The sequence below is a fragment of the Salvelinus namaycush genome, unplaced genomic scaffold, assembly GCF_016432855.1.
Source record: "Salvelinus namaycush isolate Seneca unplaced genomic scaffold, SaNama_1.0 Scaffold263, whole genome shotgun sequence".
Classification (NCBI taxonomy): Eukaryota; Metazoa; Chordata; class Actinopteri; order Salmoniformes; family Salmonidae; genus Salvelinus; species Salvelinus namaycush.
The window spans coordinates 22,130-40,325 of NW_024059486.1; the positions used below are offsets into that span (position 1 = coordinate 22,130).

Sequence of the window (18,196 nt, forward strand, 5' to 3'; positions counted from 1 at the left end):
ACACAAGGGACAGGCTAAACCTGGTCCATGATTACAGTAACACACAAGGGACAGGCTGTGTGGTATGTGTATCACAGTGCAGTGGGAAGACAGACTCTCTGGACACAACAGGAACCATTGTTCTGGACATTGCTGCAAGGACACTGTCCCTCTGTCCTTGCTTCTCTGACCCTCTATCCGTGCATGTGTGCGTGTTTATTTGTGTGTGTGTTTATTTGTGTCAGGACTCAGACTAAGCAAAGAGCCAGAGAGAGGCTGATCTGACCTGTAATTAACAGTATGCCTTGTCAGAGTGAATCACCTCAGCCTCACACACACAGAAACAGTGTTTAGTAACAACCTGACTAAATCTATAGGACTCAAATCTGACTAGTTGTTCATATTCTGTATATTGACCATAAAAAACCTCAAGAAAAAAATAATGAAAGAGAGAGAGAGAAAGAAAAAAGTGGCAGACAATTTGTGTCTGAGGTGGGAGTGCTGTGCGCCTCTATATAGGCACCACCACGCACAGCACGCAGACAGCAGAGACAGAGACAGAGAGGACTTCCATCAACTTCCATTCGCCCAACTGACCGGAATCAACAACCTTTTATAACAGTATTACAGACGTCTAAATCTCTTCATCTGACAGACAGACGGACCATGGCGCTGCTGACGGGAGGAGAGACTTGCGTCAAATATATCTTGTTCATCTTCAACTTCGTCTTCTGGGTGAGTCTCACTCAATGCACCTCGTTATGACTGAATACTGCGGTCGGGCTAACTACCAATTAGGACACCTCGGTCCGGACCTCGGTTGGGCTAACTACCAATTAGGACACCTCGGTCCGGACCTCGGTTGGGCTAACTACCAATTAGGACACCTCGGTCCGGACCTCGGTTGGGCTAACTACCAATTAGGACACCTCGGTCCGGACCTCGGTTGGGCTAACTACCAACTAGGACACCTCGGTCCGGACCTCGGTTGGGCTAACTACCAATTAGGACACCTCAGTCCGGACCTCGGACATTTTTTTTCTAATTTGAAAAGTCAATAACAAAAGTATATATTTTCTACACAATAAAGAAAATAAATGATGGCTCAACATCTAAATATTGCTCCCAGCGTTGATCAAAGGTCAGAACGCTTATATTCTTGATCTATCAGTTCTATGTTTATTGTTTTATTCCATGTGTAACTCTGTGTTGTTGTTTGTGTCGCACTGCTTTGCTTTATCTTGGCCAGGTCGCAGTTGTAAATGAGAACTTGTTCTCAACTAGACTACCTGGTTAAATAAAGGTGAAATAAAAAAATAAAAAAAATCAGCGCCTGCCTCTTTACGAACGAGTGGAATCTTGAAAACTGGTTTGTTCGTTATGTTCACCTGCGTCCCCCGGATATGCCTCCCGGATTTGTTTTTATAGCAGCGCATTCACTACTCTCTCAAACGGTTAAATCCGCCCTCTCGCTGCACAGACCGAGGGCCTGAGACGTGAAACGAACTGCCCATGCTTGGAGTCCGCTCAAGTAGGCAGCTAGAGACGCTGCAGATAGTGTTTGCTAGATACCGGGAAAAAATGCCATTTTAAAACCGTTATAATGTTCCTCAATTAATTCAGTGCCTTTCAGCAGTAGGCCTATGCTATCTCGACACAGAGCGCACCCGGAGCAGGCTATTGTGTTGTCCAATCATACAAACTTTGTAACGATAGTCAAACTAAAGTCGCATGACCAAAGTTGCTAGATAACCTCCAACGAATTACAAAATATCTCCTATTTGACAAAATCGAGTTAATTAATGATTATACAGACAGCAGATCAGCTCATGAATAACGGGGAGATGAAGAGGGTAAATTGTTTACATATCAAGGTATCTTAACAGGGACCAACTCTGTTTAAATGTATTTCCATATCTAGGCCTAGTGCCATACCGTTTGTTGATCACACGTTCTCTACCGACGTGTGGGGCAGCAGTAGCAGACAGCGCAGAGAAGCTGAGGAAATGTTATAGCGGTATTTTGACGCGCTTTGGTTTTTCAAGCGAGACAGGAGTCAGAATTGTGGGTTTCAGTGGGACTGGTGTAACCGATGTGAAATGGCTAGCTAGTTAGCGGTGGTGTAACCGATGTGAAATGGCTAGCTAGTTAGCGGTGGTGTAACCGATGTGAAATGGCTAGCTAGTTAGCGGTGGTGTAACCGATGTGAAATGGCTAGCTAGTTAGCGGTGGTGTAACCGATGTGAAATGGCTAGCTAGTTAGCGGTGGTGTAACCGATGTGAAATGGCTAGCTAGTTAGTGGTGGTGTAACCGATGTGAAATGGCTAGCTAGTTAGCGGTGGTGTAACCGATGTGAAATGGCTAGCTAGTTAGTGGTGGTGTAACCGATGTGAAATGGCTATCTAGTTAGTGGTGGTGTAACCGATGTGAAATGGCTATCTAGTTAGCGGTGGTGTAACCGATGTGAAATGGCTAGCTAGTTAGTGGTGGTGTAACCGATGTGAAATGGCTATCTAGTTAGTGGTGGTGTAACCGATGTGAAATGGCTATCTAGTTAGTGGTGGTGTAACCGATGTGAAATGGCTAGCTAGTTAGCGGTGGTGTAACCGATGTGAAATGGCTAGCTAGTTAGCGGTGGTGTAACCGATGTGAAATGGCTAGCTAGTTAGTGGTGGTGTAACCGATGTGAAATGGCTATCTAGTTAGCGGTGGTGTAACCGATGTGAAATGGCTAGCTAGTTAGCGGTGGTGTAACCGATGTGAAATGGCTAGCTAGTTAGCGGTGGTGTAACCGATGTGAAATGGCTAGCTAGTTAGTGGTGGTGTAACCGATGTGAAATGGCTATCTAGTTAGCGGTGGTGTAACCGATGTGAAATGGCTAGCTAGTTAGCGGTGGTGTAACCGATGTGAAATGGCTAGCTAGTTAGTGGTGGTGTAACCGATGTGAAATGGCTAGCTAGTTAGCGGTGGTGTAACCGATGTGAAATGGCTAGCTAGTTAGCGGTGGTGTAACCGATGTGAAATGGCTAGCTAGTTAGTGGTGGTGTAACCGATGTGAAATGGCTAGCTAGTTAGCGGTGGTGCGCGCTAATAGCCTTTCAATCGGTGACGTCACTCGCTCTGAGACCTTGAAGTTGTGGTTCCTCTTGCTCTGCAAGGGCCGCGGCCTTTGTGGAGCGATGGGTAACGATGCTTCGTGGGTGACTGTCGTTGATGTGTGCAGAGGGTCCCTGGTTCGCGCCCGGGTCGGGGCGAGGGGACGGACAAGTTATACTGTTACGGCTAATATTGATTGGCTAATATTTCAGCAAACTAGAATAAAGATGATCATTAGCACTCACCTCAATTTATTAACATTTCTCCAGCCTAATTGTTACCAAATATCCCTCCCCTCAATTTAGCTTACATTTCTCCAGCTCACCAGGCTTGGATCGGACCAGGTTCAAATTTTAAGTTCTGAGGAGAACTCTCAACTGCATTCGGGTCTCTTGTGCAATCCGGAAATGTAAATGATGCTTCTGGTTTGAATTCATGGCGACGGTGTATGAAGTAAATACGCTCGGCTAAAGGTTTCCATGACAACCTGTTTGACAGAAAATAATACATTACCCAATCTGCTCCTGGGAATGTTGTGTATTTTGTGGAATTGCATTCGTGTGACATTGGGGGGAAATATCATTTCCCAGGTCTTGTCATACATTTTTTTTTCGGGGAAATGTGAAGAGTGGTCCGAGGACAGTCCTGGGATTCAGGTTACGGTTACCGGTTACGGTTACCGGTGTTAATCCCTAGTCAGGCGGCTAGCTTGCCGGCAGAGACTTCTACTGCCGTAAGGTTGAAGGGCTCTGGCTCAGTAAAACCGGAACTGGAAGGATGAAGGAAACATGGAGACTACTTCAGCAGGAGATACGCTGTTAAGTTCTCCTAGTAACTCTGCTTTACAGAGAGTAGGCTAAAGAGACGTGATGTGGCGCTCAGTTGTGAGGCTGAGGCAGGCTGTTAAGTTCTCCTAGTAACTCTGCTTTACAGAGAGTAGGCTAAAGAGACGTGATGTGGCGCTCAGTTTGTGAGGCTGAGGCAGGCTGTTAAGTTCTCCTAGTAACTCTGCTTTACAGAGAGTAGGCTAAAGAGACGTGATGTGGCGCTCAGTTGTGAGGCTGAGGCAGGCTGTTAAGTTCTCCTAGTAACTCTGCTTTACAGAGAGTAGGCTAAAGAGACGTGATGTGGTGCTCAGTTGTGAGGCTGAGGCAGGCTGTTAAGTTCTCCTAGTAACTCTGCTTTACAGAGAGTAGGCTAAAGAGACGTGATGTGGCACTCAGTTTGTGAGGCTGAGGCAGGCTGTTAAGTTCTCCTAGTAACTCTGCTTTACAGAGAGTAGGCTAAAGAGACGTGATGTGGCACTCAGTTTGTGAGGCTGAGGCAGGCTGTTAAGTTCTCCTAGTAACTCTGCTTTACAGAGAGTAGGCTAAAGAGACGTGATGTGGCGCTCAGTTTGTGAGGCTGAGGCAGGCTGTTAAGTTCTCCTAGTAACTCTGCTTTACAGAGAGTAGGCTAAAGAGACGTGATGTGGCACTCAGTTTGTGAGGCTGAGGCAGGCTGTTAAGTTCTCCTAGTAACTCTGCTTTACAGAGAGTAGGCTAAAGAGACGTGATGTGGCACTCAGTTGTGAGGCTGAGGCAGGCTGCAATGCATGCAGGAGGAAGCAGAGGAGACAGAGGATAGTACAGTGGTTAGGGTTATTATTTTTTCACCCTTCTACACACAATACTCCATAATGACAAAGTGAAAACATGTTTTTAGAAATCTTTGCTAATTTATTGAAAATTAAATACAGAAATGTATAATTTACATAAGTATTCATACCCCTGAGTCAATACATGTTAGAATCACTGTTGGCATTTTCATATCTTGCCATAGATTTAAGACAATTTTTTAAATGTATTTTTATTTATTTTATTTAATCTTTATTTAACTAGGCAAGTCAGTTAAGTCAGTTAAGAAAGATTTAGGGAGTCCCATTGAGTAGGCTACCCCACGACCCCACCATACCCCACCGACCCCACCATACCCCACCGACCCCACCATGCCCCACCGACCCCACCATGCCCCACCGTACCCCACCGTACCCCACCATACCCCACCATACCCCACCGACCCCACCATGCCCCACCATACCCCACTATACCCCACCGACCCCACTATACCCCACCGACCCCACCATACCCCACCGACCCCACCATGCCCCACCATGCCCCACCATACCCCACCGACCCCACCATGCCCCACCATGCCCCACCGACCCCACCATACCCCACCATGCCCCACCGACCCCACCATACCCCACCGACCCCACCATGCCCCACCGACCCCACCATACCCCACCGACCCCACCATACCCCACCGACCCCACCATGCCCCACCATACCCCACCGACCCCACCATACCCCACCGACCCCACCATACCCCACCGACCCCACCATGCCCCACCATGCCCCACCGACCCCACCATACCCCACCGACCCCACCATGCCCCACCATACCCCACCATACCCCACCGACCCCACCATACCCCACCGACCCCACCATACCCCACCGACCCCACCATGTGAAAACGTGATGCATTCAATGACTGTCAAAGCCCAAATAAAATAAACAGTCTATTTACTACCAATCAGTCTGCTAGTCCTTTGACAGTCTATTTACTACAAATCAGTCTGCCAGTCCTTTTGACAGTTTATTAACTACCAATCAGTCTGCCAGTCCTTTTGACAGTTTATTTACTACAAATCAGTCTGCCGGTCCTTTTGACAGTCTATTTACTACAAATCAGTCTGCCAGTCCTTTTGACAGTTTATTAACTACCAATCAGTCTGCCAGTCCTTTTGACAGTTTATTTACTACAAATCAGTCTGCCGGTCCTTTTGACAGTCTATTTACTACACATCAGTCTGCCGGTCCTTTTGACAGTCTATTTACTACACATCAGTCTGCCGGTCCTTTTGACAGTCTATTTACTACACATCAGTCTGCCGGTCCTTTTGACAGTCTATTTACTACACATCAGTCTGCCGGTCCTTTTGACAGTATTTCAATCTGAAGGAGGTTTGAAGTGACTGATATGCATCAGAAAGGTATTGGGAAGAAGACTCAGGCTCTCATGTTGTGTGATCTTCTGTGTATTGAAGAAGGTTACCAGGCTAACATGTTGTGTGATCTTCTGGGCAGAAAAGAGGAAGGTCACCAGGCTATCGTGTTGTGTGATCTTCTGGGTAGAAAAGAGGAAGGTTACCAGGCTAACATGTTGTGTGATCTTCTGGGCAGAAAAGAGGAAGGTCACCAGGCTATCATGTTGTGTGATCTTCTGGGTAGAAAAGAGGAAGGTTACCAGGCTATCATGTTGTCTGATCTTCTGGGTCGAAAAGAGGAAGGTTACCAGGCTATCATGTTGTGTGATCTTCTGGGTAGAAAAGAGGAAGGTTACCAGGCTATCATGTTGTCTGATCTTCTGGGTAGAAAAGAGGAAGGTTACCAGGCTATCATGTTGTGTGATCTTCTGGGTAGAAAAGAGGAAGGTTACCAGGCTATCATGTTGTGTGATCTTCTGGGTAGAAAAGAGGAAGGTTACCAGGCTATCATGTTGTCTGATCTTCTGGGTAGAAAAGAGGAAGGTTACCAGGCTATCATGTTGTGTGATCTTCTGGGTAGAAAAGAGGAAGGTTACCAGGCTATCATGTTGTCTGATCTTCTGGGTAGAAAAGAGGAAGGTTACCAGGCTATCATGTTGTGTGATCTTCTGGGTAGAAAAGAGGAAGGTTACCAGGCTATCATGTTGTGTGATCTTCTGGGTAGAAAAGAGGAAGGTTACCAGGCTATCATGTTGTGTGATCTTCTGGGTAGAAAAGAGGAAGGTTACCAGGCTATCATGTTGTGTGATCTTCTGGGTAGAAAAGAGGAAGGTCACCAGGCTATCATGTTGTGTGATCTTCTGGGTAGAAAAGGACAACAGCCCTGGTTTGGGAAACGTTGCTTTATGACAAAAAAGTGAAAGTGTATTGGTTTCTTCCTCTGACTTTCTCACCCTGTGCCCCCGTGCTCCCGTGCTCCCGTGGGTGGAGAACAGAGAGAAAGAGAGGGAAATAGAAAGAGAGATTGGAGAAAAAGTAGAGAGAGAGAGGCTGGTGACGGGGAGACAAAGACATTGTTGTTGATTCTCCAGAGTCCTGAGGGAGAACAGAGCTTCAGTTACACACACACCCCTAGAGGTCAACAGTGTGTGTGTGTTTCTCAGTCGTCATTGATGCAGCCCTGGCAAACTTGTCACCACCAAGGGGGGAACAAACAGAAAACAGCACCCAACCATGATGTCTCCATATCTAATCATTATCATCTTCCATGTCAGGCTAGATATTTACCTAACCTGGTCTTGTGGAGAGGGCTAGCCCTGCAAATTCGCATTTTATCTTAAAAATCTAACCCTGAGACCCAAAAAGGCCCGTATTTGCAAAATCACCCAGAAACAGCAGCATAACATGGCAGCAGCACAACATGGCAGCAGCACAACATGGCAGCAGCACAACATGGTAGCAGCACAACATGGTAGCAGCACAACATGGCAGCAGCACAACATGGCAGCAGCACAACATGGCAGCAGCACAACATGGTAGCAGCACAACATGGCAGCAGCACAACATGGTAGCAGCACAACATGGCAGCAGCACAACATGGTAGCAGCACAACATGGCAGCAGCACAACATGGTAGCAGCACAACATGACAACAACATGGTAGCAACACAACATGGTAGCAGCACAACATGGTAGCAGCACAACATGACAACAACATGGTAGCAACACAACATGGTAGCAACACAACATGACAACAACATGGTAGCAACACAACATGGTAGCAACACAACATGACAACAACATGGTAGCAACACAACATGGTAGCAGCACAACATGGTAGCAGCACAACATGGTAGCAACACAACATGGTAGCACCACAACATGGTAGCAGCACAACATGACAGCAGCACAACATGGCAGCAGCACAACATGGTAGCAGCACAACATGGCAGCAGCACAACATGGTAGCAACACAACATGGTAGCAGCACAACATGGTAGCACCACAACATGGTAGCACCACAACATGGCAGCACCACAACATGGTAGCACCACAACATGGCAGCAACACAACATGGCAGCAACACAACATGGCAGCAGCACAACATGGTAGCAGAACAACATGGTAGCACCACAACATGGCAGCAACACAACATGGCAGCAGCACAACATGGTAGCAGTACAACATGGCAGCAGCACAACATGGTAGCAGCACAACATGGCAGCAGCACAACATGGTAGCAGTACAACATGGCAGCAGCACAACATGGTAGCAGCACAACATGGCAGCAGCACAACATGGCAGCACCACAACATGGCAGCAGCACAACATGGTAGCAGAACAACATGGTAGCACCACAACATGGCAGCAACACAACATGGCAGCAACACAACATGGCAGCAGCACAACATGGTAGCAGAACAACATGGTAGCACCACAACATGGCAGCAACACAACATGGCAGCAGCACAACATGGTAGCAGTACAACATGGCAGCACCACAACATGGCAGCAGCACAACATGGCAGCAGTACAACATGGCAGCACCACAACATGGCAGCACCACAACATGGCAGCACCACAACATGGCAGAACCACAACATGGTAGCAGCACCACAACATGGTAGCAGCACCACAACATGGTAGCAGCACCACAACATGGTAGCAGCAACACAACATGGTAGCACCACAACATGGTAGCAGCACAACATGGCAGCAGCACAACATGGTAGCAGCACCACAACATGGTAGCAGCACCACAACATGGTAGCAGCACCACAACATGGTAGCAGCACCACAACATGGTAGCAGCACCACAACATGGTAGCACCACAACATGGTAGCAGCACAACATGGTAGCAGCACAACATGGTAGCAGCACCACAACATGGTAGCAACACCACAACATGGTAGCAACACCACAACATGGTAGCAACACCACAACATGGTAGCACCACAACATGGTAGCAGCACAACATGGTAGCAGCACAACATGGCAGCACCACAACATGGTAGCAGCACAACATGGTAGCAGTACAACATGGCAGCAGTACAACATGGTAGCAGTACAACATGGTAGCAGCACAACATGGCAGCAGTACAACATGGCAGCACCACAACATGGTAGCACCACAACATGGTAGCACCACAACATGGCAGCACCACAACATGGTAGCAGTACAACATGGTAGCACCACAACATGGCAGCACCACAACATGGCAGCACCACAACATGGCAGCAGCACAACATGGCAGCAGCACAACATGGTAGCACCACAACATGGTAGCAGTACAACATGGTAGCACCACAACATGGCAGCACCACAACATGGTAGCAGTACAACATGGTAGCACCACAACATGGCAGCACCACATGGCAGCAGCACAACATGGCAGCAGCACAACATGGCAGCACCACAACATGGCAGCACCACAACATGGCAGCACCACAACATGGCAGCACCACAACATGGTAGCAGCACAACATGGTAGCACCACAACATGGTAGCACCACAACATGGCAGCACCACAACATGGCAGCACCACAACATGGTAGCAACACAACATGGCAGCACCACAACATGGTAGCACCACAACATGGCAGCACCACAACATGGTAGCACCACAACATGGCAGCAGCACAACATGGTAGCACCACAACATGGCAGCAGAACAACATGGCAGCAGCACAACATGGCAGCAGCACAACATGGCAGCAGCACAACATGGCAGCAGCACAACATGGCAGCAGAACAACATGGCAGCACCACAACATGGTAGCAACACAACATGGTAGCACCACAACATGGCAGCAGAACAACATGGCAGCACCACAACATGGTAGCAACACAACATGGTAGCACCACAACATGGCAGCAGCACAACATGGCAGCACCACAACATGGTAGCAACACAACATGGTAGCAGCACAACATAGCAGCACCACAACATGGTAGCAGCACAACATGGTAGCAGAACAACATGGCAGCACCACAACATGGTACAAACATTATTGGGCACAGACAACAGCACAAAGGCAAGATGGTAGAAACATCAATACACGACTGAGTCTTTGAATGATCAGCCCTCCTAGTCTGAGACACTTGATACATACAGCCCTTGTTCCCCGTCTTTACCCTTCGTAGTGTACACTCGTTCACTCCACCTCGTGGATGTAAAAGGATTGGACTGCTGTCTACAAAAATAATGGAAACTGACTCTGGCCCATAAACAGTGATGAGCAGCTAATTAGTCAAATCAGGTTTGCTAGAGCAGGGCTGGAACAAAAACCTGCACATCCAGTAGTAAATCTCCAGGAGGCTTAGCTACCTGTATTATCATGTGGCTAGCAGAACAGAGAACTATTGGAGTCAACAAGCTCCTCTTCCTCCTCCGCCTAATCATCACTATAACTGGTACATCTTAGTCTGACCTGCAGTGTTATATTTCCACCACTAGATGGAGACACTATACAGAGTCTGATGGTCTGATCCAATAGAAACAAGGCCTTCATCACTATGTGATGGTCTGGTCCAATAGAAACAAGGCCTTCATCTCCATGTGATGGTCTGGTCCAATAGAAACAAGGCCTTCATCACTATGTGATGGTCTGGTCCAATAGAAACAAGGCCTTCATCTCCATGTGATGGTCTGGTCCAATAGAAACAAGGCCTTCATCACTATGTGATGGTCTGGTCCAATAGAAACAAGGCCTTCATCTCTATGTGATGGTCTGGTCCAATAGAAACAAGGCCTTCATCACTATGTGATGGTCTGGTCCAATAGAAACAAGGCCTTCATCACTATGTGATGGTCTGGTCCAATAGAAACAAGGCCTCTATGTGATGGTCTGGTCCAATAGAAACAAGGCCTTCATCACTATGTGATGGTCTGGTCCAATAGAAACAAGGCCTTCATCACTATGTGATGGTCTGGTCCAATAGAAACAAGGCCTTCATCACTATGTGATGGTCTGGTCCAATAGAAACAAGGCCTTCATCACTATGTGATGGTCTGGTCCAATAGAAACAAGGCCTTCATCACTATGTGATGGTCTGGTCCAATAGAAACAAGGCCTTCATCACTATGTGATGGTCTGGTCCAATAGAAACAAGGCCTTCATCACTATGTGATGGTCTGGTCCAATAGAAACAAGGCCTTCATCACTATGTGATGGTCTGGTCCAATAGAAACAAGGCCTTCATCACTATGTGATGGTCTGGTCCAATAGAAACAAGGCCTTCATCACTATGTGATGGTCTGGTCCAATAGAAACAAGGCCTCCATGTGATGGTCTGGTCCAATAGAAACAAGGCCTTCATCACTATGTGATGGTCTGGTCCAATAGAAACAAGGCCTTCATCACTATGTGATGGTCTGGTCCAATAGAAACAAGGCCTTCATCTCCATGTGATGGTCTGGTCCAATAGAAACAAGGCCTTCATCACTATGTGATGGTCTGGTCCAATAGAAACAAGGCCTTCATCTCTATGTGATGGTCTGGTCCAATAGAAACAAGGCCTTCATCTCTATGTGATGGTCTGGTCCAATAGAAACAAGGCCTTCATCTCCATGTGATGGTCTGGTCCAATAGAAACAAGGCCTTCATCTCCATGTGATGGTCTGGTCCAATAGAAACAAGGCCTTCATCACTATGTGATGGTCTGGTCCAATAGAAACAAGGCCTCCATGTGATGGTCTGGTCCAATAGAAACAAGGCCTTCATCACTATGTGATGGTCTGGTCCAATAGAAACAAGGCCTTCATCACTATGTGATGGTCTGGTCCAATAGATTACAGCCGGTCCATTTCACAATAGTTATTACTTCTAAACACCTTTTTGGGTGGATTCTTGTTTGGTTTACTGTTTGAACAGTCACTGAGATTATATGTGGTCATCAATGCAAAATAGACTTCTTGGATGAGTAGCCCACAGTGCATACTGGGACCAAAAGGCTTCTCCACAGTTTTTACCCCCATCAGACTCCTGAACAGTTCATCAAATGACTACCCGCACTATTGGCATTCACTTTCTTATTTACTGTTGTTTTAATTTCTTTACTTATCTATTGTTCACCTAATACCTTTTTTTTAACTTAAAAATTGCACTATTGTTTAGAGACTCAGACTCCTTAACTTTTCCCACATGTTGTTACGTTACAGCCTCATTCTAAAATTGATTAAGACGAAGACCAAACAAACACGTAACAAAACACAGGTTAGAAACCCAAAACAAAAGAGCGAGGAGTACCTCGAATAAATAACACACGATGATTAACACACGGGACGAGACCCGTAATCATCTGAGCAATCCACAAGGGCACGAAAGCCCAAAACACAAAGCACAGGTACTAACACGCACCAACAGACATTATAACAATAATGGACAGCCTAATGGAAGCCAAAGGGCTCACTTATACAAGTACTAATCAGTGGGACTAGGGGACATACTAATCAGTGGGACTAGGGGACATACTAATCAGTGGGACTAGGGGACGTACTAATCAGTGGGACTAGGGGACGTACTAATCAGTGGGACTAGGGGACGTACTAATCAGTGGGACTAGGGGACGTACTAATCAGTGGGACTAGGGGACGTACTAATCAGTGGGACTAGGGGACGTACTAATCAGTGGGACTAGGGGACGTACTAATCAGTGGGACTAGGGGACGTACTAATCAGTGGGACTAGGGGACGTACTAATCAGTGGGACTAGGGGACGTACTAATCAGTGGGACTAGGGGACTTACTAATCAGTGGGACTAGGGGACGTACTAATCAGTGGGACTAGGGGACGTACTAATCAGTGGGACTAGGGGACGTACTAATCAGTGGGACTAGGGGACGTACTAATCAGTGGGACTAGGGGACGTACTAATCAGTGGGACTAGGGGACGTACTAATCAGTGGGACTAGGGGACGTACTAATCAGTGGGACTAGGGGACGTACTAATCAGTGGGACTAGGGGACGTACTAATCAGTGGGACTAGGGGACGTACTAATCAGTGGGACTAGGGGACATACTAATCAGTGGGACTAGGGGACATACTAATCAGTGGGACTAGGGGACATACTAATCAGTGGGACTAGGGGACATACTAATCAGTGGGACTAGGGGACATACTAATCAGTGGGACTAGGGGACATACTAATCAGTGGGACTAGGGGACATACTAATCAGTGGGACTAGGGGACATACTAATCAGTGGGACTAGGGGACATACTAATCAGTGGGACTAGGGGACGTACTAATCAGTGGGACTAGGGGACGTACTAATCAGTGGGACTAGGGGACGTACTAATCAGTGGGACTAGGGGACGTACTAATCAGTGGGACTAGGGGACGTACTAATCAGTGGGACTAGGGGACAGGTGTAAGTGATAATGAGGCTGTAACGTAACAACATGTGGAAAAGGTCAAGGGGTCTGAATACTTTCCGAAAGGCGCTCTCTAGTCTAAAGATCAGGTCAAGGAACCAAGCGAAACCCTGCCCCCAAGGCTGAGGAAGGAATGATACGTCTCCATTTTCAGGAAGTAAAAAAGGTATGTTGAATGCAGGTACGAGGACGAACGACACTCAGAATCTTGCATCTGCGTAGAAGCTTGTTGTAGGCTTTAGGGCCCCTCCCCTTCCTGCTTGACTGACTAACAAAGAACAAGTGAGGTTGGAGGGTGTGGCTCAGGAATTCTCCACAGACCTCGCTCCCTCGCGTTCTTTCACTCACTATCTTTGTCTCTAAATAAGAAGCGGGAACCGTCAGTTTTAACTCTGTGACTAGACTTGTCTGGGATATTTCTCTCCAGCACCAAACCTGTGTTGTATTTTACCATGGGAGTCGTAGGAGGAATCAAATGCATCAAATACCTGATGTTTATGTTTAACTTCCTGTTCTGGGTAAGTGCTCTGAGATATCTCATATTCTCTCTACTGAGTGGTTAGAGCCTAGTGGTTAGTATGGGGGGGCAGGTAGCCTAGTGGTTAGTATGTTTATGTTTAACTTCCTGTTCTGGGTAAGTGCTCTGAGATATCTCATATTCTCTCTACTGAGTGGTTAGAGCCTAGTGGTTAGTATGTTTATGTTTAACTTCCTGTTCTGGGTAAGTGCTCTGAGATGTCTCCCTTCTGTCTCATATTCTCGCTACTGAGTCCACTCTTACCTGAGCCTGGGGTGGCAGGTAGCCTAGTGGTTAGTATGTTTATGTTTAACTTCCTGTTCTGGGTAAGTGCTCTGAGATATCTCATATTCTCTCTACTGAGTGGTTAGAGCCTAGTGGTTAGTATGGGGGGGCAGGTAGCCTAGTGGTTAGAGCGTTGAGCCAGTAACTGAAAGGTTGCTGGCTCGAATCCTCAAGCTGACAAGATAAAAATCTGTCGTTCTGCCCCTGAACAAAGCAGTTAACTCACTGTTCCCCGGTAAAGGCCGTCATTGTAAATCAGAATTTCGTCACAACTTCCTTGCCTAGTCAAAAAAAAAAAAAAAACTCTTTTGTCACATTCTCTCTTCTCTTTTACAATGTTATCAGCATTTTGGTGGTCAGCTGTTTGTTGATCATAGTGAGAAAAGAGGATGATTAACACAGAGAAGCTAAACCAGACTGGGGGACTGTCTGGTTGTTTCCCTTGGTTGGTAAGGTATCCCTGAGATACACTCTCTCTCTGACTGTGTGTGATATATCATCCAGGTAGCTGTCTTATGTTACTATATTAATACTTTAAAATATATATGTTTATTATTTTCCAATAATAAAAATATTAAACAAGACAGCAGTACAAACATTGACATTCATTGTACTGTTGAATGGGATGGCCAATATAGAGGACAAAACAAAACTTAACTCACACATACACAAAATATAACTAAATCCTATTAGGTGGTACATGTTACAGTACAGTTCTGGTACAGTTCTCTGCTGCCAATGACTGGAACGAACTACAAAAATCTCTGAAACTTGAAACACTTATCTCCCTCACTAGCTTTAAGCACCAGCTGTCAGAGCAGCTCATAGATTACTGCACCTGTACATAGCCCATCTATAATTTAGCCCAAACAACTACCTCTTTACCTACTGTATTCATTTATTTATTTTGCTCCTTTGCACCCCATTATTTCTATCTCTACTTTACACTTTCTTCCACTGCAAACCAACCATTCCAGTGTTTTTTACTTGCTATATTGTATTTACTTCGCCACCATGGCCTTTTTTTATATTTTTATTTATATATATATTTTGTTTGCCTTCACCTCCCTTATCTCACCTCACTTGCTCACATTGTATATAGACTTATTTTTCACTGTATTATTGACTGTATGTTTGTTTTACTCCAGGTGTAACTCTGTGTTGTTGTATGTGTCGAACTGCTTTGCTTTATCTTGGCCAGGTCGCAGTTGTAAATGAGAACGTGTTCTCAACTGGCCTACCTGGTTAAATAAAGGTGAAATAAAATAAAATATTAAAAAACATGTATAAAAACAGCATATAGTTACATTGTTTATACCTTGTTTATATTTACAAGCAGTGTAGTTAAGCCCAAAATAAATACTGAGTGGATTACAGCACAGAGTAGCAGCAGATCATCAACCTAGTAGTGAAGCGGGACTAGACCATTTATCAAGTATCGGCTGACATGTTTTGTAAAACATTGGGCTTCTATTGGAGGTATTGTATCTTTTCCATATGTATTACATTCCCTAAATCCTATAACCACATTTCAAAGGCAGGTACAGTCTCCAATTTCCAAAATTGCAATATGAGCCTTTTGGCTAATAGAGTACAAAGAGAGACAGCTTTCCCTACTGGTTATTCCCATCAACTGTAACCAAACAGAGACAGCTTTCCCTTCCTGGTTATTCCCATCAACTGTACCAAACAGAGAGACAGCTTTCCCTTCCTGGTTATTCCCATCAACTGTAACCAAACAGAGAGACAGCTTTCCCCTCCTGGTTATTCCCATCAACTGTACTAAACAGAGAGACAGCTTTCCCCTCCTGGTTATTCCCATCAACTGTACCAAACAGAGAGACAGCTTTCCCTTCCTGGTTATTCCCATCAACTGTACCAAACAGAGAGACAGCTTTCCCTTCCTGGTTATTCCCATCAACTGTACCAAACAGAGAGACAGCTTTCCCTTCCTGGTTATTCCCATCAACTGTACCAAACAGAGAGACAGCTTTCCCTTCCTGGTTATTCCCATCAACTGTACCAAACAGAGAGACAGCTTTCCCTTCCTGGTTATTCCCATCAACTGTACCAAACAGAGAGACAGCTTTCCCTTCCTGGTTATTCCCATCAAGTGTACCAAACAGAGAGACAGCTTTCCCCTCCTGGTTATTCCCATCAACTGTACCAAACAGAGAGACAGCTTTCCCCTCCTGGTTATTCCCATCAACTGTAACCAAACAGAGAGACAGCTTTCCCCTCCTGGTTATTCACATCAACTGTAACCAAACAGAGAGACAGCTTTCCCCTCCTGGTTATTCCCATCAACTGTAACCAAACAGAGAGACAGCTTTCCCTTCCTGGTTATTCCCATCAACTGTAACCAAACAGAGACAGCTTTCCCCTCCTGGTTATTCCCATCAACTGTAACCAAACAGAGACAGCTTTCCCCTCCTGGTTATTCCCATCAACTGTACCAAACAGAGACAGCTTTCCCCTCCTGGTTATTCCCATCAACTGTACCAAACAGAGAGACAGCTTTCCCCTCCTGGTTATTCCCATCAACTGTACCAAACAGAGAGACAGCTTTCCCTTCCTGGTTATTCCCATCAACTGTACCAAACAGAGAGACATCTTTCCCTTCCTGGTTATTCCCATCAACTGTACCAAACAGAGAGACAGCTTTCCCCTCCTGGTTATTCCCATCAACTGTACCAAACAGAGAGACAGCTTTCCCCTCCTGGTTATTCCCATCAACTGTAACCAAACAGAGACAGCTTTCCCCTCCTGGTTATTCCCATCAACTGTACCAAACAGAGAGACAGCTTTCCCCTCCTGGTTATTCCCATCAACTGTACCAAACAGAGAGACAGCTTTCCCCTCCTGGTTATTCCCATCAACTGTAACCAAACAGAGAGACAGCTTTCCCTTCCTGGTTATTCCCATCAACTGTACCAAACAGAGAGACAGCTTTCCCTTCCTGGTTATTCCCATCAACTGTAACCAAACAGAGAGACAGCTTTCCCCTTCCTGGTTATTCCCATCAACTGTACCAAACAGAGAGACAGCTTTCCCTTCCTGGTTATTCCCATCAACTGTACCAAACAGAGAGACAGCTTTCCCCTCCTGGTTATTCCCATCAACTGTACCAAACAGAGAGACAGCTTTCCCTTCCTGGTTATTCCCATCAACTGTACCAAACAGAGAGACAGCTTTCCCCTCCTGGTTATTCCCATCAACTGTACCAAACAGAGAGACAGCTTTCCCCTCCTGGTTATTCCCATCAACTGTAACCAAACAGAGAGACAGCTTTCCCCTCCTGGTTATTCCCATCAACTGTAACCAAACAGAGAGACAGCTTTCCCCTCCTGGTTATTCCCATCAACTGTAACCAAACAGAGAGACAGCTTTCCCCTCCTGGTTATTCCCATCAACTGTAACCAAACAGAGAGACAGCTTTCCCCTCCTGGTTATTCCCATCAACTGTACCAAACAGAGAGACAGCTTTCCCCTCCTGGTTATTCCCATCAACTGTACCAAACAGAGACAGCTTTCCCTACTGGTTATTCCCATCAACTGTAACCAAACAGAGAGACAGCTTTCCCCTCCTGGTTATTCCCATCAACTGTACCAAACAGAGAGACAGCTTTCCCTTCCTGGTTATTCCCATCAACTGTACCAAACAGAGACAGCTTTCCCTTCCTGGTTATTCCCATCAACTGTACCAAACAGAGACAGCTTTCCCTTCCTGGTTATTCCCATCAACTGTACCAAACAGAGAGACAGCTTTCCCTTCCTGGTTATTCCCATCAACTGTACCAAACAGAGAGACAGCTTTCCCTTCCTGGTTATTCCCATCAACTGTACCAAACAGAGAGACAGCTTTCCCCTCCTGGTTATTCCCATCAACTGTAACCAAACAGAGAGACAG

General features: G+C 46.0%; 1 protein-coding gene across 1 annotated transcript in view; it reads left to right on the forward strand.

The window, feature by feature from the left end:
• The first annotated feature begins 514 nt into the window (after positions 1–514).
• LOC120039304 (CD9 antigen-like) overlaps positions 515–18,196 on the forward strand; it is an 81,461-nt gene continuing 63,779 nt past the window's right edge. Inside the window, exon 1 of the mRNA XM_038984760.1 lies at positions 515–714. Coding sequence (XP_038840688.1) covers positions 646–714 — 69 coding nt within the window. The 5' untranslated portion in view covers positions 515–645. The remainder of the gene's footprint in view (positions 715–18,196) is intronic.